Source organism: Corylus avellana, chromosome 3, assembly GCF_965113065.1.
Source record: "Corylus avellana chromosome 3, dhCorAvel1.hap1.2, whole genome shotgun sequence".
Taxonomy (NCBI): Eukaryota; Viridiplantae; Streptophyta; class Magnoliopsida; order Fagales; family Betulaceae; genus Corylus; species Corylus avellana.
In genome coordinates, this window is record NC_142492.1 from 30,451,558 (window position 1) to 30,479,059 (window position 27,502).

The 27,502-nt window shown below is 37.6% G+C and overlaps 1 protein-coding gene across 3 annotated transcripts; it reads left to right on the forward strand.

Moving 5' to 3' along the window:
- ALDH5F1 (aldehyde dehydrogenase 5F1) lies at window positions 1-25,562 on the forward strand. Of its 3 annotated transcripts, XM_059585432.2 has the most exons (21): window positions 1-138; window positions 1,985-2,244; window positions 2,455-2,568; window positions 2,651-2,750; window positions 4,330-4,378; window positions 4,536-4,623; window positions 4,771-4,881; window positions 11,208-11,270; window positions 11,407-11,517; window positions 12,090-12,155; window positions 12,284-12,361; window positions 12,453-12,530; window positions 18,674-18,740; window positions 20,594-20,679; window positions 21,025-21,057; window positions 21,166-21,198; window positions 22,021-22,121; window positions 23,682-23,767; window positions 23,974-24,080; window positions 24,157-24,234; window positions 25,163-25,562. In XM_059585432.2, exons 2-21 carry the CDS (start codon window positions 2,128-2,130, stop codon window positions 25,199-25,201), a joined length of 1,605 nt encoding a protein of 534 aa, XP_059441415.2. In that variant the 5' UTR covers window positions 1-138; window positions 1,985-2,127; the 3' UTR covers window positions 25,202-25,562. The 3 variants fall into 3 exon arrangements, with proteins under 3 accessions (XP_059441415.2, XP_059441416.2, XP_059441414.2); XM_059585433.2 differs by lacking the exon at window positions 1,985-2,244; XM_059585431.2 differs by lacking the exon at window positions 1-138 and having other exon boundaries at window positions 1,970-2,244.
- Window positions 25,563-27,502: the final 1,940 nt, after the last annotated feature.

Genomic DNA, 27,502 nt, shown 5'->3' on the forward strand with positions numbered 1-27,502 from the left:
CACAGCTGTGAGAACAAGCTCTCATGCAGGATAGCTTGTGTGAGAGAGGGCAACAAACTGCCAGGTGAGGGAGAGAAGAAAAGAGAAAGGAAAGAAAGAGAAGGAAGAAGAAAAAGGAGGAGAATGGATTCTCTCAAGGTAATTTTTCTACCTCAAATTATTTTGTGAATTTTCTATGAGTTGATTTATGAGTGTTTCAATGTGGGTTTAAAATTTTAGAATTTGAGAATTTGATCTTGTGGGTTTACTTTAGAGGTCTCTGTTGATTGGGCATTTTCCTTGATGATTTCTGAGTTTCTTGAGGATAGATATTATTTGATCAATTCTTTTGGGTAATGAATCTGATTTAATTTTGATGCTGATTTTGAGGATAAGGGATGAATTTTGTTGTTGGCTTAGAAATTTCTGAATGAGGTGCCCTAAAAAAACTACTATTGTGAATTTCATAGACGAGATTAAAGTTGAATATAATTAATCGAAGTTTGACTTAGGGTCCGTTTGAGATTGCGGTTTTAATAAGTGTGATTTTAAAAATTGTGTTTTTTAAATCGCTACATTTTAAAATTGTAAAGGCGTTTGGTAAAACAGGTTAAAAAGTATTTTTTTTTATCAAATATTTGTTATGTGAAATCGTGATTTTGGTTTAAATTCGCGTTTTTTTAAATAAGCACCCCCTAACCTGCTTATAGAAGTCGCATATATATATTTTCTATTTTAGAATAAGTACTTTTTAAATCGCAATGCTAAACGCCTTACGTTTTGGACCCACCCTTAATATTATAGGATGGACAAAAAGCGTATTTGGATAAAGAATATTACTCGAATATCGGATAAATAGAAAATGGGCAAATGCACATGAACAAATTTTATTGTGGGTCATGATAATATTCAGATATGGTAGTTACAGTTGGTAATTTTCTTATACCCTTTTAATTAGGACAAAAAAAAAAAACTTCTCTCTTTTTCATTATTTTATTTTATAATTTTTGCTCCAACTACCACAAAATAATGGCAATCAATGAAATTTTGAACACCAAAAGACAAAAGTCATAAGTATAATATAGAAATTCAAGACAAAATTCACAAGCCAGCATTGAATTAAGTGACAAAATTGGGACTTGGGACAACGTGGGAGGTTCTGATGAAAGGTCACCAAAAACCAATAAACAAAACAACACCAACAAGCTGAAGTAGGTTCTGACGTGTGATTTTGCTTTTTCCTTGAACGGATAAGGATTGAAGGCAAATAGGTGTTTAAATTATTGGATTTGATACGGGTAGTTTTTTTTTTTTCTTTTTTCAAAGGGTGTAGATTTAATTTTAAGTTTTTTTATGAAAATGAGAGAGTGTACGAAGATAAATTTGAACCTACTGTACATATATGTGTTCCGAAGGAATAACTCAATCAGTTGAAGACTACGCTTTATAAAAATGATGTTATTCTTTTAAATTGCTCTCTTTCTTTTCGTCATCTTATGCGAACATGTCTAAAAAAAAAAAAAAAAAAGTTACAGTCCTAAACAAATGAGATCCCTAAAATTATAATAGGTAATATTTTTCAAGCCCCGTTCATGCAAAAAAGATTAGGATCATATACAATTTTTTAAAAATTGTAAATTCTTAAATTATAAAATTTAAGACGTTTTTAAGCATCAAAACGCTTAAAAAATATTAATTATTAAAAATGTGGCATGCTATTAAGTAGTTAGAAAAAATTTCCTTTACGAAATGCTTATTTTTCACATTTACAAAGACACTTTTAATTATATAGTTAAAAGATAATTTTTGGTTTAAAGCTATTTTACAATATAGAGAATAAGGATACGATGAAAATATATTCAATTCTCAAATATAACATGTCATATTTTTAATAAATATTATTTTTTTAAGTATTTTAATGCCTAAAAATAATTTAAATTCTTTAATTTATCAAGAATTTACAATGTTTTTTAATAGTGCTGCTTCGTACGAAACGGCATTTTAGAAGGTACAATTTCCATCCGATTATTCCGATCCATATTTCCAAAGAAAGCTTAAAGAACAGTACTGAGAGAGCGAGAGAGTGGACTCTCCCAGTGGTTTTTGTGCTCTGATTGCCGGTGACGGAGGGAAACAATCGAGAAAGAAATGGCGACGTTGAAAGCAGCGCACATAAGCATAAGGGCCGGCGGATTCACCAATCTTATGTCGCGGCCCCGGCGCTCGGTTTCCGTGCGCGCATCCGATCGTCTCCTCACTCGCCAGGCACGCCACTACTCCCCTCCCCTCCCCTTTCTCTGAATCTGTATATCCGTTGTTGCATTTCTGTGTCGGAAGTTGAAACCTCTTAGCAGCACTTTACTCTCTGATTATATCCTTTTACTCGTCTTATTCGTGTTATGATAATCGGTATTGTTTCCAAATCAAAGTTCAAATTTTCAGATACAGAGTATAATGAGGGATTTTTGATGGCAGATAAGCACGGAGGCGGAGGCTGTTGCTTCTCGGCTTCATAAATCGGGACTGTTGCGGACCCAGGGGCTTATTGGAGGGAAATGGGTTGATGCATATGACAGGAAGACTATCAAGGTCTCCCAAAAAGACAGCCTTTTTGGGCATTCTTGTTTTTTTCTCTGGTTTGCTACATCACAACTATTTCATGTCATGGCAGGTTTACAATCCAGCAACTGGTGCAGTTATAGCAGATGTGCCATGCATGGGTGGGAAGGAGACAAACGATGCAATATCTTCAGCATATGAAGCATTTTATTGTATGGAACTTATACTGATTTAAACTGATTATGTTATATTCTGGGCTGTGGCATATCTTGTTAATCAAAACAAAACCATTGGTGCTTGTATGCTTAGCATATACCACGCCTTTTTGTAGCCTCAGCGATTCTCGGTCCAATCATTTCTCACTGACTTGGAAATAACCATCGTTAATGCAACCTATGTATAGACCTAAAGGTTGGTTTCGGATGAATATAAGATGTCTGACAGAACTACTCATATATAATAAACGAAAAAAGAAAATAGTATGGATTGGCTGTTGGTCTACCAAGTTGTGGTGAACTTGCTACAGAAAGACTAAAATATAGTAACTCAAGAAGGTGGTAAGACCCTTGCAGAGTTCCCCAACGGCATAGAGCTTGGGAAATGGAGAAAAATTAAGAAAAATGAAAAAAAAGGGTGAGAACATTACGAGTGTTAGGTTACACGAGTATCAGGTTTCCGATGAAACTGCAAGTCTATATATTCTTTCCTGCTTGGGTGTAGTAAAGTAGAATGTAGGTTTTAGTTAAGATTAATGTTACACACACTCCCACTTCCTTATACCCATAGGTGCCTTTTAAAACCTCCATTGGATTAAAATCCAATAAAGATCTATCACAAATCCAATGTTGGTTTAGAAGACACCTATAAGTGTGGGAAAGTGGGAGTGTGTGTAGCATTACTCTTTAGAGTTAAAACTACGGTCCAAGACTGGATTTGATAAATGATAGGGTAGACTTTGGCTTTAACTGAATCACATGCCACTGACATTGGACTGATTAAGTTCTTAGCGGCAGAGCAATGGGATAGATGTATACAAATATATTTCGAATAAAGTAGAACAGCATCTTTTTATTTTCTGTCAGTATTCTTTTATTTCTACTTATTTTTCATAGATGGTTGTTAAGTTAATCAACAATTTGGTCTTTTTATAGTCAAAACAACAAAAATCTATGTACCCATTTAGGGTCCCAATACTTGATAGACTGGTATCAAACCAATGAATTCGTTCAGTTGATACTTGAAATGCTAGGAGTAATGGGATCACTCCATTAATACATTGATATGGAAAAATAAGGATGAATAGAACATATAGTAGGGTGAACATAAATAATACTTAGAATAAAAACTGAAACTTTTCTCCATCGTCCTTGTTTCCTGAATCATAATTGTTTGGAAACCTTTCCTTGCATCCTTTTATTTGTAGATTTTGATATTGGTGGTGAGAGTCATGTGATTTGGATGCCAATAATATTAGAATTAGAGGCATAAAGTGAATGCTATTTTGGTATATGTAAGAGTTGTTATTGCCTCAAATGGATTTATATTGTATAACATAATAATGACAACTTGTCCTCCCTCTCTCTCTCTCTCTCTCTCTCTATCCCTCTGTGTGTGTGTACACTCGCGCGCGCTTGTGCACGTGCACAAGCGTGTTATATGTTGCGTGTAACTTCTTATGTATAAATGTAACAAACTGATGCTGCTATTGGTATTCTTGATTATAATGGGATGTAAAATATATTCTTGAAATTATTTTTACTAATATAACATATCTACACTATGACTGTGTAGCTTGGAGCAAACTTACTGCTGCTGCAAGGAGCAGATATCTTAGGAAATGGTACATTTGCTACCTTGTGAATCTTGTCTATCTGGTTTTATAGAAACTTCAAATCATCTGTTCAACTCCTTAAACAAATCCTCTCCAAAAATGCTGGCCAAGAAACTTTATACTCTTAACAAATTTTCATATTAGTCTTTACCACATGAACTTCAAGGTACGATCTACTAATTGCCCACAGAGAAGAGCTTGGACAACTTATAACCTTAGAGCAAGGAAAACCTCTAAAAGAAGCCCTGGGTGAGGTATCTCAATCAAAATTTTGCCTTAAGCTATTGAGCATTGGTTTTTGGCTTTATATTTTCTTGTTTTCATCATGAACTATTTTTATTTTTGGGTTGCAAAAGTCATCAATTATTTGCAACATGTTATGTGATAGACTCAATTTACAGGTTAGCTATGGGGCTGGTTTTATTGAGTTCTCTGCGGAAGAAGCCAAACGTGTATATGGTGATATAATTCCATCACCTCTTGCTGATCGCCGGTTGTTTGTTTTAAAGCAGGTGATCTTATTCATTTTTTTGATGTTTTGAGTTCTATATTATTAACCTTTATAAGATAAATATTTTGCCTAGTAGTTGAACCTGGTTATATATATAAGATGTCTTGTCCTTGCATGAGTCATTACCATGTTAAGGAACATTATTTATTTTCAAGAAAGGCGAAACTGAAGTTCCTTTATGACTAAACTAATATAGAATAAGCACCGTAAAGATCAAAGGAATCGAAATTGACCGATAGCCAGAGGGGCACAATCTTCTCCAAGGGGTGATATAGAGGCTGGTTCGGTGAGTGAAGTGGAGGCCAAGGTCATCCAGATTCTCAAAGATGAGGAGATAACTTTATCCTCATTGGACTCAAGGACGTTGCAAAAGAGGACCCTCATCCAGTAGGTATAATCAAATAAGTAGCATGATATTTTGTGCAAGAACTAGCTCTGACTTTGGGCCTAGGTTGGGACTGACGGGGCTTGAACCTGCAGCTTCTGCCTTGACAGGGCGGTGCTCTGACCGATTGAACTACAATCCTAGGAAAATTAGGTGTACAACCTTCATAACAAGGCCTGCTAAAATGTTATGTGATTCAAATCTAATGCAAGAGCTATTCTACCTATAATTGATTGGTAATCTGGTGTCAATAATGTAACTAGATTTGGTGGTAATTCTAGCAACTATTTTTTTCTTTTCTCCCTCGTGTTGGCACGTGCCAACATTTTCTTCTTCTTTGATTCTTCTGTGTCTCTTCCTTGGGGTTAGAGTGCTTGTTGTTTTGGTGGAGTTTATTGATGATGGGCTATGTGAGTTGGTTTTATGTTGAGGCTAAAGCATTTGAGCTTTTGGTGGCTGAACGGGGGATATGTTCTTGGAGGAGGAGCCCACTCCATTGAACTTCTGTCCATCAGTTACAATTAACAAAAAAGCAGGGACTTTGCTTTTGACCGGGGTTTTGCAGAAAGTGAAAGAGATCCGCCATTCTATGGGGCTTTTGTGCAAGGGATTTGAAGAGGAGCTTCTGGCCTTGTTTGCGGCCATTGAAGTGAGTCATTTTGAGCAGGTTTGAGGCTCTTGTTTGAATTTAGGAAGAAAAGGTAATAGAGAACTACGGAGGTTATCCTATATCATTAATTGTGATGCAAATAGTGGTAGCACTAGCCATGGTAGGGGCAAGGGGAGGGCTGCAAGTGGTTTTTTATGAAGCCCAAGTTGCTGTCTTAGAATGTGAGAGGGTTGAATGAGGGTGACAAGTGATTGAGAGTCATAAATCTCCTTAGGCAGTGGAAGACGTACATTATTTGTACGCAAGAAACAAAATTGGAGCGCATTTCTAGTAGTGTTGTGCGAAGCTTGCGAGGACGTCAGCGTGTGGATTGGTGCTCTCAACTGCTAGAGGGGCCTCTAGTGGAATCTTTCTTATGTGGGATAGGAGGGTTGTGGAGAAGACTAAAGAGTGCGTGGGGGAGTTTTCTATTGTTAGTTCATTTAGAGATGTAGAAGATGGCTTTGTTTGGGCTTTTGCAGGGGTTTATGGGCCTAGTTTTGATAGCTTTAGAAGGTCTTTATGAGAGGAGTTGATTGGCTTGATTAGTTGGTGGAATATGCCTTGGTGGTGATTTCAACGTCACCTGTTATTCTAGTGAAAGATTGGGTGAAGCTCATTCTTATCCTGCTATCATGGAGTTTTTTGATTTTATTTTTGAACAGGGCCTCATGGATCTTCCGCTTGTATGGGGGTCTTTTACGTGGTCTAATAATCAAAATTCTCCCTCTTGGTCAAGAATTGATAGGTTTCTTGTTTCTCCGGAATGGGAAGCTAAGTATCTCGATCTGTTCCAGAAAAGGATGCATAGATTGTGCTCAGATGATTTTCCCATTCTCCTTGGTTGTGGTGGTAGTTAGGGGTGCAAAAGACCGTTTAAGTTTGAGAATATGTAAGGCTGAAGGTTTCGTGGATAGAGTGTGGCAGTGGTGGGGTCGTCTTATCAATTTCAAGGCTCTCCCAGCTTCATTTTGGCTCAAAAGCTTAGGGCCTTGAAACTGATTTTAAAATTTGGAATGAGTAGGTGTTTGGTACCGTTGAGTTGCATAAAAAAGCTTTACTGGAAGAATTGTGCGTTCTTGATGGTTTGGAGGAAGAGAGCTTTAGTTGCTGAAGAGAAGCTGAGGAAAAGCTTAGTTATCAATGAGTTGGAAAAAACTACTTTATTGGAGGAGATAAGTTGGAGACAAAAGTCAAGGGTTCTTTGGCTAAATGAGAGTGATGAATACACATATTTTTTTCATCGGGTGGCCTACTCAAATAGGAGGGACAAACTCCATCAAATCGTTGTCAGTAAATGACTTAGTTTCTTTTGGCCAACATGTTATCTTGTTTAGTTCTATGAGAGTATGCTTTTAGAACAACCCAACTGGTGGCCCAAGCTGGATGGCCTTGCTTTTGACTCTATAGATGCAGAAGAGGCCTCTTAGTTAGAGCATTCTTTTGAGGAGAGTGAGTTCTTAGAGGTGGTGAAAGTTCTGAATAGTGATAATGCTTCAAGTCTTGATGATTTTTCTATGGTTTTCTTCTAAGTTTGCTAGGATGTGCACAAGCCAAACATTGGGGGTGTTCCATGATTTTCATGCTAGTAGTAAGTTTGAAAAAAGACTCAATGTCACGTTCATCGCTTTCATTCCAAAGAAATTTGGGGCTATTAATCTTAAGGACTTCTGGCCTATTAGTCTTGGGAATGGAGTTTATAAGATTATTGCTAAAGTCCTTGCCAATAGGTTGAGAAGGGTCATGGAGAAGATTATTTCAAAGCCCCATAATGCCTTTGTTAAAGGTAAGCAAATCCTTGACTATGTGCTCATAGCAAATGAGTGTCTGGATAGTAGGATTAGATCTGGTGAACCAGGGGTGCTTTGTATGCTGGATATTGAGAAGGCATACGATCATGTCAATTGAGAGTTTTTAGTGTATTTGTTGAGGAGGTGTGGATTCAGAGAGAAATGACACTCTTGCTTAGCGCATTGTATCTCTTCAATGCGCTTCTTTGTTTTGGTGAATGGCAATCCCTTCGGTTTCTTCAATAGCTCCTGTGCTTGAGACAAGGAGACCTTTTGTTTCCTTTTCTGTTTGTTATTGTCATGGAGACCTTATGTAAAATACTTTCTGCAATTGTTGATGGGGGTTTTCTCTCAGGTTTTTCTATGGGGTCTAGGCACTTTGTTGCGGTTAATATATCACATGTTGTTTGCGGACCACACATTGATTTTTTGTGGGGCTACACCTAATCATCTTCTCTATTTGTTGGATTTATTCTTATGTCTTGAAGTTGTCTTCAATTTGAAGGTTAATCTGGCCAAGTTAGAGTTGGTTCCTATGGTTAATGTTGATAATGTGGATGGGTTGGCTGGCATTTTGGGTTGTAGGGTTTCTTCTTTGGCTCTAAAGTATTTTGGTCTTCTTTTGGAGGCCTCTTGCAAGACCAAGTCTATATGAGACGGTGGTGTTGAAAAGATAAATTGTTGGTTTGCTAGTTGGAAAAGATGTCTTTGTCTAAGGGTAGCATGGTTACCCTTATAAAGAATATCTTTTCTAATTTAGCTACGTACTTCATATCTCTTTTCCCCCTTCTTGTTGATGTTGCAAACTGCATAGAGAACTTCCATCTAGATTTCTCATGGGGTGGGATAGGTAAAGAGTTCAAATTTCACCTAGTTAGCTCATCTAAGATTTGCTCTTTGATTTCTGAGGAAGGGTTAGGGTTTTGGAACTTGAGGATGTTCAATCATGCTCTTTTAGGGAAATGACTATGGCAGAATGTGCCCGAGAGAGAGGCATGGCGGAGAGTTGTTGTGGATTCTAAATTTGGCAGTTCGTGGGGTGGGGGTGTTCTGTTGAACCCCTTGGGCCGTATGGGGTGGGGTTATCAGGAGGGATGGAGGATGTTTTGTGTCGTGTCTTTGCTCGTGAACCCAACAGGATGTGGTTGTCTAACTCGACTTCTGCTGTGAGTCTCGTCATACTAGATTTGAGCTGGGAGATGGCTCCAAGATTAGACTCTGGCATGATGTGTGGTGTGGGAGAAGGTCCTTAAGGAAGCTTTTCCAGATTTATATAGTATTGCTTGTTTGAAGAATGCTTTTGTAGTAGTTCATTTGGAGCTTTCTAGTGGTTCCCTTTAGTGGAAGGTAAGCTTTATTAGAGTGGCTCACAATTAGGTGGTGGATGTCTTTGCTTCGTTTTTCAATTTGTTGTTTTCCTATAAAATGAGATGAGAAGGTGAAGACAAGCTTTGGTGGGCCTCATAAAAAAAAAAAAGGTGTTTGCTGTTAGCTTCTTCTACAGTATCTTTGTCTGTAATGATGGCATTCCTTTTTCTTGGAAGAGTATTTGATGGACCATGGTTCCTTTTCGATGAATAATAATTTCTTGAAGAAGAAGAAAAGTTCGCATATGTGAAAAGTATACAAGAGATGCAACCATCCTAATGGGGTCGAAAATCTAAAAAGTTAACAAGATCTACAAGACTAGAGGAAGAAAAATTAGGAACAAAGGATTCAACCCAATCTAAAAGAGAACTCAAGGAAGATTTTAGTTACAACACATTAGACTCGCGGTCTTCGAAAAGACATCAAATTCTTTTTCTCCAAATGCTCCACATTAGTAAAGTAGGGATGACTTTCCATATGGCCTCTTTGGATTGTCTCCTCCTTTGCGTCTTCCAACAATGAAGTAGCTCTAGAATATTGCTAGGCATGACCCACAAGACTCCAAATAAGGTGCCATGTCTCGCAAGTAAACTCACAATGAATGAGAAGGTGGTTTACGGTCTCCTCGCTCTTATTACAAAGATAACCCCAATTGACAAGGGTAAGACCCCGCCTCCGAAGGTTATCAATTGTTAGAATTTTTCCAAAAGTTGTTGTCTAAGTGAAGAAAGCAATATTAGGTGGAGTCTTCACCTTTCAAATGCTCTTCCATGGAAAAAGGGAAGCCTCTCTAGACTGTAGAGTATAGTAGTAGCTCTTCACTCCATGCCTATGATTATGAGCTGTGACCACAACATTTTGTCTCTCTCTTGGGTGGGTTCTCGATATGTATAATAGATTGAGGAATGCAACAAGGGAATAAAGCTCCCAATCCTTGACCACCGTAAGAAAAGTTGGGTTCCAATGGACATAAGTGCCCGAAGAGTCCATGTAATCCAACACTGATGCCTCTTTGTCCTGAGCTATAGAATAGACTTATGGGAATAGAGATTCGAGAGTCACTTCTCCGCACCACATATCCTGCTATAAACGAAGGCGAGATCCATCCCCTACACTGTAGGAGAGAAAGTTTGAGGAACTCCCTAAGCCATTTCTAATATTCCTCCAATGACCCACCCCATATGGCGCTCGAGTTTTCTTAGAACACCAACCCCCTCTTTGGATCCCATACTTCTCCACAGTCACTGGTCTCCATAAAGAATTTTCTTCTTGAGCAAATCTTCAAAGCTACTTACCCAGTAAAGCTTTATTAAACAACATGAGCTAGTGTCCCTGTTTTCCATCTAATTGATCGCGTGTTTTCATCTATTGTCTCTGTTTTCTGTCTAGTTAAATCAGCAGTTGTTCCAAAAAGAGTACTCTGCTGGGAAATTGTTCATTTAATCAGTAATATTCTAATACTCCTCATGTTGGGGCTCAGACTCCCCTCAATAAGTGGAATCTAATTTGTGAAATATTTAACTAAAATAAGAGATAAATTGTGGAGTCACGATTCGAATCCAGGGCCATTACCACGATATCAAGTTGATTTAACACTCGATGATGAAAAGATAAGATAAGAGAGAAGATGGAAGAGAGTGGCAGTGAGAGGGAGGGGACCTAGAATTAGCATTCTCATGTAACTAACGTATTATTTATATTTGTTTAGGATGGATACAGTTATATAAGTACCCTCAACATGATAATGACCAATAAGATATAAAATTCCAATACAACCCAACAACATCTAAGACCTCTTAGAATAGTAAGGATTTCTAGTATGAAAAGGATTACCCTCCTTCACCAGCCTTGAAAGCATGAACATGATATCATGTTAAAATCTTTATAAATCCCTTGCATATTGACGAGAGAGCAATTACCAGCATTCACCCACCTCTTTTGTATTAGTATCCTTTTTCTGAGCTGTGTACTTTGATTTGCGTTCTACCAGTCCCATTACCTTTGATGGACGGTTTTGACCAATATTTTTGATGCAGATTTATTGATTTTACCCGATATTCTAATGCCAATTGTTATCTTAGATGTCTTATTCAAGGCTATTTGATATATGTGCTCTTGTAAATTTTATTTTGCAGCCTGTAGGTGTTGTTGGTGCAATTACGCCCTGGAACTTTCCCTTGGCTATGATTACTCGGAAGGTTTGCTAAAGTTAGGATTAATATAGTCTGATATCCTCTGGTGCATATTTTTTATAGTGCTTAGAGGAGCAGATGGCTTTTTTTATGAATGTATATCATTTTCAAAATCACTTGCTTTGTCTCTCACTTGTTTCAGGTTGGTCCTGCACTTGCATGTGGTTGTACGGTAGTCATAAAACCCTCTGAAATTACACCTCTCACAGCTTTAGCAGCAGCTGAGCTCTCTCTTCAGGCTGGAATACCACCGGTAATTATTTATCATGTGTGTTGTGCACGACAGACACATAAGCACATATACTTTTTTAGGGTATGATATAAGTTTGCCATCTCTTTGGGCCTTCTAAGTTGAAACCAAGATGATAAGTATATATGTGTCTACTAGGCTGCAACTCTGGGTTGCTTTATGTTCCTATGATTAATGGTTTTCAGGTGTTACTTTAAAAGTGAACCTCTAAAATGCTTTCCCAACATGAACATATACATATTCAGAAAAGATATGGTTCCAGTGCTAACAAATTTACATCATGAACTAATTAATCAAAACCATAGGTTAAACTCTGGTTGCAGAGGCATTGGCCCTAGCTCAGTTGAAGTTGAACTTGTTTCGGAATTTCCCAGGCTGATCCAAATCCCAAGCTTGAAATTTCAAAATTAACTTGCTCAATGACTGGATGGGGTTTGTGTTGGGCTAAATTGCCTAATTTGTTGCCATAGTTTCTAGAGCATTTCTTAGCCTTTATTTCTTTTTTCCTTGACCATCCCGATAACATATTTATTGCGTCATTTGTTTCTTATGGTTATTGATTTTTTATTGTTTAGGGCGTTGTCAACGTGGTTATGGGAAATGCTTCTGATATAGGAGATTCTTTACTTGCCAGTACACAGGTTTTTTTTTACCTTTAATATATACCCCAATCTTCTCTCAATCTGATATCATGATGCAATGTCCACAGAGATAATTGGATATACAAATGTGCAACATTAGGTGCTCTTGTTTTATTCAACTTATCCAGGTAAGAAAGATCACATTCACGGGCTCAACAGCAGTTGGAAAGAAGTTGATGGCAGGTGCCGCTGGGACTGTTAAAAAGGTATGCATAGGATATGAAACGAGTGCATGTGCTAAAAGATTGAATGGTCTGGGAATCACCTTGTGGCTAATTGACTTCTTGACCTTTCTAGGTATCTCTGGAACTTGGTGGCAATGCACCCTGCATAGTTTTTGATGATGCAGACCTGGATGTGGCAGTAAAAGGAGCTGTAAGTCGTAGAGATTTTATATGTATACTTGTTGTAGTGATGTTGGTTCCATGATAGGTATAACATGAGATCGTATGCATTTGGAGTGACTATAAAACTTTGACATCATTTTATATCTGCATTTGACTTTGACATCATTAAGAGAGTTGTTGCTCTAGTCAATTGGAGTTGTATTGGTAAGGCTAATGGTGAATCAGTGGATCATTTACTCTTACATTGCATTGATGTAAGGCAGTTATGAGCTTGATATTTACATGTCTTGGTGTTCATTGGGTTATGCCAGGGAAGGTTATTTAGATATAAATCTATTGAGGGATGTTTGATCGTCATTCATAAGTTCTGTTTGGAATTCTGTGGTGGTCAGTATAATGTGGACCATATGGAAAGAAAACAAGCAGTCCTTCAATTTATTGGAGTTAGCATAAATGACCTCAAGTCTATTTTTCTTCAATCTTTGTATGATCGGATGGCTGCCTGTGGCAGTGTCCATTTTTCTTCATTCTTGCACTTTGTTGATTGTCTGAACCTTTATATGCAAATTTTAGGAGAAACTCTTGTAGTTTACTTGATTTTTTTTTTCCTCTTTTCTAATAAACTCTCTTTATTACTTATCAAAACAAAAATTTAATCTAGGGTATAAAATACTGTTTGTTGAATGGGCATTCTGTTTAATACACGAAAGGCTAAGAGTTTTCCCATTGAAATTGTGTAATTTATTAACATTTGTGTATGTGCGTGTGTGTTTATATATATCTTTACTTTTCTTTTTCTATTTAAATCGATTTTGGGCTTTTTACAGCATGAACAACTAGCATTGCAATGAACATTACATGACTTGGCAACCATTTTACTTGTGTTAACTCATTGATTAGTTAGAGGGTAGTATGGAACTATACACTTAGTAGTGTTGCTGATACGTTATAGGTTTGCCATGTTGACAACATAAGAGCCGATAAGGACATGTGGGATGCTTTTAGCTGGGATGGAATTTAGTGCAGTACTAGAAATGCTTCTTGAGCATCTTCACACTAAACATATAGCTGGGATGGACTTGAGTGCAATATTACAAATACTTGTAGCTGACACTGCAGTCAATATGACATTGTAGCCAGTATCATGATACCTTAATCTATGCGACATTGTTGGCCTGTAGCCTATTACTTCCCTCTCTATGACTGATAGGTCCCAATATAGATTGTGATAAGGAATGGAAATGGAAATGGAAGTCGATAAAATATGCTTCACTTCAGGCGGTCCTTTAAGATGATCTTCAAATCTCTACTAATCTCTTAAGAGAAGTGCTAGGCTTACAAATAAATTTTGCATAAAAACTTTTACAAACTGATGTAGCACAATATGATTAGGTTTTTCAAAATTTGAACTTATTTTATATCCAATCATGTTGCCACAGTTTGTAAAAATTTTTCTGTAAAATTTGTTTGTAAGCCCAGCATTCCTCATATCTTAATAGTTTATTTTATTTAGATTTGTCTTTATTTCCATGTAAGAGTCTTGATGACTCAGTCTTAGTTTATATTCCAATAAGAGCTGCTGAGTTAGCCCTAGAATATCTAATGAATCCTTTATTTAAAGAAGTGATGCTATGAATAAAGGCATGAAAAGAATTAATCCCAAACCTTGTGTTTGAAAGGTCTAGGTTCCCTTAGAACCCTTAGGTTTGTAACAACTTGTTACCAAAGCCAACAATGGATTCACCATCTTTCAATTTGGATCAAAGGCTTGATTGTTTAGAGGCAAAATTGACTAAATTGAATTCTGCAATGGATGGTGAGATCTGAGAGTTAATTGCTGCCCTTCTCTCCAAGATGGACAATCTAATTGTTTCTCAATCTTCACTACCATCAGAGCCACAAATCCCACCCCTTTCTGTCATCGCCGAAACCCCCAAAATCACAAACCTACCCAATCCACCACCACCGAAATTCTTACAAAAAGTCACACCGTCACTGCCGGCAACCTAGACACACAACACCCAATCAGAAAAACACCCTTTCAATCCCGAAATACCACACAAATCACAACTTGAAGTGAATTATTCTCGGCCCTTTTCACGCACAACCTTCAACCACCAAACATGTGTTCCATTTGAACCCATAATACACAGGCCGTTCAACAAGAAGGCGCTATGGGTGGCCACTTTTCTGCGAAAGCAACAATCCAAGAACAACGAGCCACCAATTGCAACCCAGCAATTCGAATCGGCTATGCTCTATCCAGGTGGAGAAGCCATGGATGTGGTTGATCCCCAAACACTACCATGAGCCCGGATCAAGCCTTCCCATTGCTATCATGTGCCACCTTTTGAGCGGCCAAAAAGAAAACGCCTTAAATTTTTGGATCCATTTGCAGGGAAGGAGTTGGAGGAGTTGGAAGAAGTTGCCGTTACCTGCACTAGCATTCCCAAACTCGCTGCCTTGGAGGAAGAGTTTCCGCCACAAGCGCTCAATGCTTCGGTAGAGAGTAAAAAGGTGTTTGATTGCATTAATTCAATTTTCCACTTTTGCCCTTGAAGACAAGAGGCCACTCAAAGATCATGGATGCCAATATTGTCCCTACAAGAGATGGTGCGATGGATGCTTGATGAAGTATAGAAGAGATAGGATTCGCATAGGGTATGAGGTGGCAGGAAAGGCAATTGGAATATACCACAATACTGTTACGTGACTTGGAGTGGAATTTTGTTACTTTGACTTTGACAGAACAAGGATGCTTTGAAGAAAATCAACTAGACCTTGGGGACAAGGTCTATTTTAAGAGGGGAGGAATGTTACGGTCCTTTAAGATGGTCTTCAAATCTCTTCTAATCTCTTAATAGTTTATTTTATTCAGATTTATCTTTATTTCTATATTAGTCTTTATTTTCATGTAAGAGTCTTGATAACTTAACCCTAGTTTATATTTCAATAAGAGCTGTTGACTCAGTCCTAGAATATGTAATGAATCCTCTATTTAAAGAGGTAATACTAGGAATAAAGGCACGAAAAAAATTAATTCCAAACCTTGTGTTTGAAAGGTCTAGGTTCCTTTAGAATCTAAGGTCTAGATTCCCTTAGAACCCTTAGGTTTGTAACACTAGGTCAGCCCATGTTGTAAGTTGCTTGTCGCCCCTGCCTGCACAAATAACTCCTTTGTTCTCCCATGAAACAGAGGGCATATATTGGGTTTGTGTTCGGCTTCTGCACTCTTTGGGTTCTATTATTCATCCTCCCTTTGAAAAGAACCTTGCCCTCAAGGTTCATGCAGTTGCTGCTCCGACTCTCATTCGCTGGTCACTTTGACCACCCACGGATGGTTCTCGATGAAAAAGACATGAGGTGTGCGGAATTTATACCCCAATGAATATCATTTGTTCATCCTCTTCCCATGAAAACTTCTTTACCGGAGGAATGGGTGGTGGACAAGGGGTTGGTGATGCTGTTGCCACACTATCTTGTATGAGAATTGTTCTTTGCACGTTCGGCTCATTCAGTCGATTTTGGTGCTCCAATCTTTCATCCCTCATTCGGGACATTTCAATGGGGACTTGGGTCAAAACATCCTCACTGCTGTGTTCCATTTAGGGCTTTCTGTAGCCAGCCCACCACCCGATTTGCCAGCCTTTCAAATTCTTGGTGGTACACCTGAAAAGTACCATATTGCTTGATTTGGGATAATGCTTCATCGATGTCCTCATATTCCATTGGTCCTAACTGAGCCAACAGTTCTTTTTTGAAGACATCCCAAGTTAGAACTTAGAACCATCCTTTTCTCCTTATGCACACATTGTAACCACTGGAGCCATTGGTTGACCTCCCCCTCTAGATGGGAGGATACCTTGGTGACTCTTTTGTTGGGTGGGGTGCCCTGATATTCAAAGAATTGGACAACCTGGTTTAACCATTTACTTAGGTCATCTGTTGTGTGCTGTGGAAAATCCTTTTTGACGGTATGAGGGGCTATGGACAGCCGCCCCGAGTCTTCACACTCATGGTGGACCCTTGACGAGATTACCTTCTCGTAAGAGTTGGTAAAGGATCGTCCGGAATGCCCTTGTGAGGTTGTGAGGAGTTTGGTGATCTCCTTTCCTTGTTAGTAGTCATGCTTTGATACCATGTGATCGCTCCCAGTACAGATAGTGACAAGGAATGGAAATGGATGTAGATAAAATAAGTTCCACATCGATGGAGTAAGCCTCATACAACTTGACTTTTAAAGTTCTACTCTCTCCAATCTCCATGACTCCTATTTAAACGTGTATGCATCTACAACCACTATTAATACGATTATCACATCTATGACATGTCCACAGTTACAGTACTACACGTAACAAAGCCACATACACCATTTACATTCTGTTAACACTCGATCTTGAATGCATGAGCTCCAGCCATGATGCCCGTGCACTACCAATGCCTCTTCCAAGTACTTTGGTTGGAACCTGTTGCAGGTTGCCCCTACCTTCGAAATAAATCCTTTGTTCTCCCCCCTGTTCCATGTATGCGAAACATTTATCTTGGGTTCTATTAGTGACATTGGTAGTTTGGCTTCTCGATTGTGTAACTCCTATTTTGTCCGTGTGGAACATTGTCATGTTGCCTTGGGATGGATTTTCTGTTTTAGATTTGAGTTGGATATATGTTACAGTTCATAGTATGTGTCAAGTTTCGTGGAATATTATTTTGAGAAGCTTTGTATTACATGTCTTTCAATTACTCTTGTTAATTTATTGCTAAGAAAATGATTTATAACATTTCCTATTTGGCAACCTCCTTACTATTTAATATGCGAAATATTTCATCCCATGAAACTTGCATTTTCCCTACCCCATTATGTATGTCACTTACTGGCATTAGCTTTTGTTTTTTTTTTCCCCCTATTATTTTATAGATTTAGCTGGTGGCCCCTAGAATGGAGTTTTGATTGCTAGCAGTTCCTTTCCCATATTGTTTGGAGTATAGATGCTTTGTCGATCTTTTCTTTGGAGACTTAATTGTTTAATAACTGAAGCGAGACATGCTTGTTTATTTTGGGTCCCTATTATTGAGATGGGTTGTATTTGATATTTTGTGGTAGCTTGGATCTCATTTGGAGACACAATGTTACTCGTAATTAATATAGACATCTCTAATTTTATAGCTAATAATTTTTTTTAATGTTACTCGTAATTAATATAGACATCTCTAATTTTATAGCTAATAATAATTTTTTTTATTTTTTTATGTTTTTTTATAAAAAAAGCGTAGTGGGGCACAACCCTAGTACATAGGCCTATAATTCTTGTAAATATTCATGGAGTTTTGACTTATTTTGGGAACATTTGAGGAGTGTAACATTGTACTTGTGGATTGATCATTTTCCTTGATGGAAAGACATTATTTTTGAGAAATTTTTTATAGGTTTCTAGTCAATCGTGGTTTCCTCATGCACTAAAACCTAGCGGGTTTGGGTGTGACATGTTTGCATACTGATTGATTAGCTTATATGGCTTTCCTAATATTAATGTTCAATCTGAATGAAGTTGTACTTGAATTTATTTATGCGAGTTTCACATGAATTTAAGGAAATAGTGTCATATTGTCATGATGCAATTGGGGCCATCAATGAAATTGTGTTTATGCAATCTTAGCTGCTTCTAGGTACCCTACAATAGGAGTTTGGCTGTGCCAAGAAGCTTGAACATAAATGACATTCCAGTGTGTGGTTTACACACCTCAATGTGATTCTTTGCTTTCTGTTTTCCTTCAAGAAATGGGCATCATTTCTTAATAAAAAAAGAGCATTCTTGACATATATGAATGGGGAAAATCTTTTTGAATGGCTTAATCACCGCAGTTAATTAAATACTAATTAAATACTCTGTAGTAATTTTCTAAAGGGTGTTCTTTTTGCTAATGTTATTTCCGTTGCTTTGTGTCTTCTGAAATTTTTTGTTGTAGCTTCTGGTCAGTAGTTAGTACCTCTGTAGTATTGCAAGCTTTTGGTGATTGTTAAAAATTCTTTCTCTGTTTCCTTTAAAAAATGATAGGTAGATGATATCACTATTCTGTTATATGGTATTTATCATTTACTTTAACATTCTTTGTTCAAGAATATTTTTGTTTTAGTGGTTTCAGTTACTGAAGAATTGCAATTCATTATTGCAGCTTGCAGCAAAGTTCCGTAATAGTGGACAGACATGCGTTTGTGCAAATAGAGTTATTGTGCAAGAAGGTATAGCTGGAAACATTGTTTTCATAGATTTATTCGTCTGGTTGATACTAATTTCTATTCGGTTTATATTGGTCTGCTCGTAGATTGTTGAAATTAGATAAACTGAATGAAACTCTCAGTGTTTGTGGAGACCCTAATACTATGTATGGGTGTATGCATGAATCAATATTGTAAGCTTTGGTGCTATGTTCACACTAAGAAACTGTTGCACTTTAGTCACAATTATATGACTATATAATGAAGTTGCCATATCCTGCGTGTAGTAAAGTCCTTAGCACAGGTGACACCAATTTGCATAATAATTGTGATTTGGGCAAACGTTGAACTGCTAGTATTTGGAGATGCCCAATTAGTAAGCTTAAAACCAACCAATGTGGGATCATTTTTTAACACTGCCTCTTAGATGCTAGTACAACAAAAATAGACAAAATCCAACAGAACCAAATGAATTCAAACAGAACCCCGAAAACCACATTAATATAACGGACCCTACCAGCCCAACGGAACCAAAGAAAAACATAACCAAAGGTGCCAAACGCATGGAGTCTAAGAACAAACAAACGATTAAACTGAGCTGTGATAACAAGTTAATACATTCAACCTATAAGTTTAAGGTAGGAGTTGGGGAGGCCCAACTGGTACCTAAACCCACAACTAAGCTCAAATGATACAATGTGAGATCGTTCTTCAACAACCTCCTCCCTTCATCCCTATATATATTAATACGTACGTGTGTGTGTGTGTGTGTGTGTACCACCAGAAGTCCCCTGCTTGAGTTGACTCCACAATCGGAAATCTGGGATCTTCTTCCTTCCCAAATGCAAACTCTGAGGTAGATGTCCCAACTGCCTCCTGTCCCTTCAGCACAAGCACCTCAAATTTATCAGATGAGCCCTTGAACAACAATGGCAAGGCTGGAAAATTCCTTGGTCCCACAAGTGCCTCCGCAAACGACATATTCTCCCCCACGTAGTCTCAGCGCCAGCCTTGTCTGACCCGCACCGGGTGCTATGACTACTGGAATGGAGCCCATATGACACCTACCATGTCAGGATTGGAAGAACTGCATAACCACTCGTAGCTCCGCGGTGAAGGATTTCCAGCCCTTACCATCTCTCCCTTCTGGCACTAGGAAGAAGCCCCTCTGTCTACCCTCCCCCATACTCAGCTACCACCAAGAACCGCCCAAGCTTATGTACATTGCTAGGCAAGGAGAGCTGGGAAGTCAACTCTGGAATGTCTTCAAAATTCCTTTGTCCCCTTTAGAACCACTGCCTTGATGGAGGTTAACAGCCAATAAATATTGACTTTGCCCAAGCATAAAGATCGGACAATACCCCTGCTCCTCTAAAAAATCCTACACACTGGAGACCTTCCCTCCCACCACCAACTCAAACAATTTGGATTCAATATGACACCACCTTGACAACCCCATATAAGAAGAGAAATGCTGGAACACGCTAGCACGTGCCGAGAGAGAGCAATATGGTTTTGCTTCCTATGCTTTAAGTATGGTGATTTTGTCATTTTCACCCTACTGTATTCCTGCTATTTAGTTTCACAGATAGTATAAGACTTGTGAACTCCCATATGATGGAAGAGTTATAGTTTCAGATGTGGCTGTAATTTTGTTTTATTATCAATAAAATGCACTCATATCAATTGCTGGTTCAATTTTCTTCTTTTTCCAGCTGCATGCAAATGTTATGTTCTGATTCATCAATATTTAAAATACTTTTCACTACATGGTCTTAACTGTTTCATTTGTCTGGATTCTTATAACATTTGCTGGTATTCTCCTTCCAAATATACTGTTTATTTTCCTTTGCAGATTTAATAGCTTTGCTTTGCAGGTATCTACGAGAAATTTGCAAATGCTTTTTCAAAAGCTGTCCAAAATCTCCAAGTTGGGGATGGCTTTACCGAGGGTGTGGCCCAGGTAGCATTTGTAATTGTATTCTGTGTCAGATTTCTGTTATGGTTACCTTCTGGGCACCCCCCTCAACACCCCACCCCCCCCCCCTCCCCCCCCCCCCCCCTTGTCATTTGTGAAGCTACTCTATACTTCATGCTTTCGTTACAGTCATGAAATGATAAAAATGATATTGTCCCATTGGTTTGTGACATTTGATATCGAACTCTTTTATTTTGCGTATCATGTGACACATTTGTATAGAAATGTAGTTTTTGATGGCAATACTCTTAATTGTTTTTTTCCTCTTTTGTCCCCAATGAGATGTAACTAAAGGATTAGATTTCAACTTAACTTTTCATTTCCTCACAGGGTCCTCTAATCAATGAAGCTGCAGTGCAAAAGGTATGATTGCTTTCAATTTTTCCAGTTTCCAATAAGCATTATATTGTGATCTTGCTGTCGCTTATATGAATTTCTCTATTACTTGGACCTTTTGGTTTTGCCTTACAGGTTGAATCGTTTCTTCATGATGCAATCTCAAAGGTTTGTCCTCTCAGCTATGCTGTTGAATTTAGTAATTTCTGAGTAGGAGGATGTCACATCTTATTGGTGTTATAAGATTAACTTTACATCATTGAGTACCTACCATAGAATTTAAGTGTCTATTTATGAAAGAAGGATGCTTACTTGGAAACTAGTGTGACATGGTGGCAAGTGGAATGACCTTTAGATGATGTTGGTTCTGTAACTCGGGCCAATAATGGGTTAGGCGCTTGTTCATCCTTTGGAAGAAAAAAGTGCCACATGTTAGTGTTTTATGTTCTCCCTTATTCCCAACATGCTATGGTGCCCTGGGGTGGGTAGGAGAAATAGGAAGTCGATGATTAGAGGGAAAAAGAACCTTATACATGGAAGATATCATTGTTCATCTTTGATGTTTGGCACATGACCAAATGCAGTATTGAGCTTGTAATCAAGGAAGTGTCAGAATCAGAACCATTTGGAACAGTGCTTGACTTTTACAATGCAGCTGCCAAATCAAAATCACTGATAACTGATTAGAAGACCTTTTGCTAAATCATTTGGAACAGGGTCCTCTAATCAGAATCTTTTCTTTTTTCTTTTTCCATCGCTTTGCATTGATAACTGAATAGTGTAAACAAAAGTGTAAAAGTCAGTGCCAAATTGAAGGCGGGTGTAACAAACATTTGTTGACTTCATATAATACTTTGGTTTTCCTTTTTGCTCAGTATGCAATGTTAAATGTATGGGATATAATTCAGGAAAAACATGCAATTGCATAGACTTTTCTTTCTTAAACAATTAATGTAGTATGCATCTCATTAATTACTATTTTATTTGAAGGGAGCAAAAGTCCTACTCGGGGGTAAAAGACATAGTCTTGGAATGACTTTTTATGAGCCTACAGTTGTCAGTGATGTCAATGGTGAGATGCTTCTATCAAGGTAAATGCTTATTTTCAAAACTCCACATGTTAATCGTTGTTATACTTTCACGTTCTTTATCATAGGTGAGAGGCTTGTAGTTATTCTTGTGCATGTATATTCAAAAGAAGCAATTTTTTTATACTGTGCCCTTTACAATAGCGGTGTCATTGTGTTTATTATACGAGGGTCATTTCTTTTAACTGTCATGGATAAGTTTCTAGAGGCAAGTAAACAAATAATGTGTGAACTTGATCATGATCTGCTAATTGTGTCAGAATTCCAAACCCTTACCAAATCTGAATGTTGTATAGATAATATGACGTGGCCTGTGTAACCTGTTTGATATATGAAATAAAGTTCAATTCACATGGCTCACCGATTAATTTGACAGGAAATTGACCCAATGATATCATTAATTATTGTCTCAAAACATTTTGTTTGGAATATTGGACCACTTAATCCTCCCTTTTCAAATGCAGCTCAATTATGGGTTTGGCACGTTATCTCAAGTATGAGCTATTCAGTACGTGTGAGATGGGCCAACCTAATTCAGACTCAAACAAGATTAGGAATTTAGGTCAAAACCAAACCTGCTAACTTCATTTGGCTTTGAGTCATGTTCATGGATTGTGTACTTGACTAATGGCTACTGCACACCAGAATCTGAAGTTTTATGGTCATAAATAGAGTTTCTCTCATTGAGGAATGTTATCCTTGAGTATGCATGCATTGATTTATAAGTGTACTTGACTTAGCAAGCTGGATGTTATTGCCCATGTTTTACAAATATCCTTTTTTTTTTTTCCTGTCTGGTTGACATTTCTCTATTGTGTTAATTTAATTTGCTTGTTAACAATCTTCTATTAGCATGTAAAGATAACAAAATTGTGCTTGAAAGTAAATTCTAAGAGTCAGTTCTTGTGGAATCGAAGCATTTGTACATGCCAAGCATTAGATCACGATGATCAGTAATCTAGTATTTTTTATTAGGGAAAAATAAAACAAATAATTTTTTACTCTCGGTGTACTAGGGTTGCGCCCCTCTGCGCTTTTGATTCATAAATTTTTACTTATCAAAAAAAATAAAACAAATAGTTTTTGTTTTCTGGGGTTTCTTAAAGAATATTGTGTATGTAATTATTTTTGTATCAATTGAGAATAATTGACCAATGTGACTCTGGCATGTATATCACATCTTTCGGTGCACTCATTACTTTGTTTCAAAGGAGCTTTGCTGGAGATCTTTTTGCTGATATGTTTTTAGTTAACAGAGTAGCTCAAGTTTTTTGTATATCAGCATCTCTCTTGAATGTTTTTGAACATGTATTATCATTAGAATCTATTTACATTTTGCTTTTAGTGTTGTTTTATTCCTTCATGCTTGTAGAGCGTAGATTGTTTCACCTGTGACTTATATGGCAATTGGTTTCCACTCGAAGTCTATATTGCTCGTATCGTAGTGGACACTTCTGAGTCTCCAAAATTTTGATCTGGTTGTGTGCTTAAAAGTATTAATCTTTAACTACATGTATTTTGCTTGTTAGTTTTTATGCACTTAAGCATTTTATCTTCTATCAGAGAAGAAGTATTTGGACCTGTGGCACCACTATTGCGGTTCAAAACTGAGGATGAAGCTATCCACCTTGCTAATGACACCAATGCAGGTTCTTTTCTGGACATGATATATATTTTAATACCTCGAATTGAAAACGTACAAAAAATCCTGCTCTCTCTGTGTCTCTCTCCTGATTCATAAGAATTCCATTTTCACTGTAGGTCTAGTAAAGTTAATCCATTTTGATTCAAAATTTTGTAATTTTGTCACTATCCCAATTTTATGGTTGGCTGTTTTTCTGCTTACTTTTGGTAGGTTTAGCTGCTTACGTATTTACAAACAACATTCAACGTTCATGGCGTGTGTCTGAAGCTCTTGAATATGGACTTGTTGGTGTCAATGAAGGCGTAATTTCAACAGAGGTTGGTCTCTTCCTGCACCCACCAACAAATTAAAAAATAATTGTAGATAGCTAGTCACCTGTATGTTTCAATGCAGGTGGCTCCATTTGGAGGTGTTAAGCAGTCTGGTCTTGGACGGGAAGGTTCCAAATATGGGCTGGACGAATATCTAGAAGTAAGAATAATACTCATTTTTTGGTCCTTTTAATGCAATCTTTGTCTTTCTTATTTTTGGTCCTTCTTTGTTTTAGCGTCAGCATTTGTGCTCGCATGCGTGTACTATTCAATAATACTCATTGACTCAATAAGCAGCTACTTATCACATAATTTTCTAATTGACTCTCTGATTAGGAAAACTTTTTATTTTTTGATTTAAAGCAAAAAACATATTGATGTGTTTACATATGCCTTCTGTCTCTTTTATATTCCAATAAATAGTTACACATGGCTGCTTTTGGCATAAATTTTTAAGATACAACTTCCAATTTTTAAGAAATTACAAACAACTGCCTCTTTGGAAACTCTGACCCAGGACGAGAGAGAGAGAGAGATTTTACTAAAAAAATGAATAGAAAAATAAAAATTTAGGAAACGAGAGCAAGCTGATTGTAGTTATGCGCTAGAGAGACGAGAGTGAATGGATTGTAATTAATGGGAGAGGGTTTATATATTCAGATGGGTTAAGTGATATTTAGGTCAATTTTATCCATTTCTATTATATATAACGTCTACTTTGGACAGTGGGGGAATGGGGCACATTGCAACATTTCGTTACAATTAGGGGGTCAATCACCCAAATTGAATGTTTGGTCAGACCTTATAACAAAGGTGTTAGTTTGGATGGTTTGCCCTTATAATTAAAACATCTATTGTTAATGCATCTTGTATTACCTAGTTTTGGAACAGCCCTTTGAAAATAACACCAAAATGGAGCGATTGCTTGTTATTTTTCCTTGGTTTTCACCCTATTGAAGTTGTTCTTGAATTATCTACTCATTCACTATATTATATATTGGCTCAAAAGTTTGGTCGTCTCCTATACAGTAATATGCTTATACCTGTTTGCTTTCATTTTGAGGCATCTTTCCATATGATGGTTGCAGATGAAATATGTGTGCTTGGGGAACATGAACAGCAATTAATGTGGAAGGTCTACGCTTGGACTGTTGCCAAGCTGTGCCAAGCTGTCAGCACATGTTTAACCTGCTTCCGCCTTCTTTCAAACTGGTACTGGTAAATCTTTACACAAATGTATCTAAATAAGTGTAGACTTGCCAAGGCTTAGTTGAGTTGAGTTGAGTCGAGTCGAGTCGAGTTGTATCTTGGTAGTCCTATATTGTTAGGGCCGTTTTTGCTTAAGGTAGGTTGATGATGTTACCTTCTCAAACTTACAAGTGAATTCTATTGATAAAATGGTTCCTTGCTGCTCATGCAACCGCGTTTTGTCAAAATAAACGTGTGCTGTGTGGTTTTATGAATCCTGTGATTGTACCTGTTGCTTCATCGTGTTGCACCAAAACTGGAGTTCCATTTTCTGATTTGGCTCCATGTTTGAAGCAAATTGGAGTCTCTTAGTAAGGTACCTTAAATTAACTAGAAGCTATGGCCGTTCTCTAGGTATTTCTTTTGAGTTGTGTGCTGTGCTGATTAGATGTTTTGTATTATTGATTAGTGGTGTAAACTGTATCCTGTGTGCTGCACACTGTTTCTTCTCAATGGATTTATTTTTTATTTTTTATTTTATTTTTAAATTTAAAAAAACACAAGAAACTAAAAAACTATGGGCAAGTTGTCGTGGGGTTGGGTCGGGATTAGTTCAAGAATTGAAACCACTGGTTGGAGTGTTGGCAGCTGGCTTGGAGCCTCTAAATTCACTTCTAGTTCTTATTCAAAGGTGGAGTTTAGGTTATGTTTTGTTTCGACATAAAATGGATTTAGCATTTTCAAATATTTGACTAGAGAGAAACATTAGTCATTCAAAAACATTTTTCAATTAACCGTAAAACGAAACAAGTTCTTCAAAAAATGATTTATGTTTTTTTATCAGCCCATTGCCCTACCCCCAAACCCCCTTTGCCACCCTCAGATAACAAAACGCCCTGAACTCCTTACAGTCTTTTCATCACAATATGGTTATGTTTTAAGGCCTTCAAATGCACTTTCACTCTCTTGTCCCTATTATGTACCCCACAATAAACCTACCAATCAATGCCAACCCTAAAGACAAGGCGGAAGAAGAGACAGGAATAAACTCCCGCGCCGGACTTAGAAGTTGAAGCAGGTACTCTTCAATAGAATTGACTCCCACGCTGGACTTAGAAGTTGAAGTGGGTACTCTTCAATAGAATTGACACTTTGCTTGTGCACTCTTTCTATTGTTCTTTAGAGGGTAATTTGGGTTAAGCCGCGTGAAAATTGAAGGACTATTTGCGTTTTGGTGACAAAGTGGAGACCCTTTGAGTACCTCAAAAGGTAAAATCACCATGAAGCAGCCAAACCTAGAAAGTCGATCCCTAAAAAAAACTGAAGTACATAACGAAGTAAACTTACAAACCCCCTTGTAACCTATTTAAGCTTCTTACTTGCCTCCCTACTTCCTTACCATACCACACCAAGACTTCAAGCTGTTGAAGGTTTAGTATGGTGTGTGGTTTGAAATACAAAGTTCAAAAGTGGAAAAGCAATGGAAGCTCTCAATAATAGCTCTCTTTGCACACAAATGTGAAGGTAGGCAACCTCTCAAAAGGTTCTCAAGGCTTAGATTTCGCAATTAATACAATGAACATTCTTATCTGTTTATAGGATTGAGAAACCCTCTACTTCTAAGTGTAAAAAAGCTTTAGCTTTAAGCAAGAATTCATGCGGTGTGAGGACGTGTGAATTTTTGTTTAGACACTCCCTAAGGCTTGTTGACTTCAGTGTGACACCTCAGCAAAATTGGGACGACTTGCTGACGGTCTTCTTGATGATACTCTTGGGCATTTTGCACGAGTACTGTCAAGACGGTCTTCTTGTGATTTATCTAATGGTGCTCTCGGGAGTCCCCTTTTTCAAGCAGTGTCGGATGTCTATCTGGCGGTCCTATTGAGGGTCCTCTTGGGTAGGTTCTTGATGTCTTTAATCACGATTCACATTTGGACGATATTTGACGGTCTTGCTACAGTAGTACAAAAACTTCAAATCTAAGCTTAACTTTTACACCAAAACATTTTGGTGATAAATGGTTTACAACCCGCGTTTTGATCACTGAAATGAGCCAATATCTAAAACCTAATAATTTTGGCATATCACATCGTGTTATATGCCCTTATATACACTAACAAAATGGTTTAGTAGAGAGAAAACACTGCCATATTGTTGAAAATGATCCCTCTTTATTGTCTCAATCTTCAGTTCCTCACATGTTCTAGGATGAGGCTTTTAAAACTGCTTGTTATTTAATA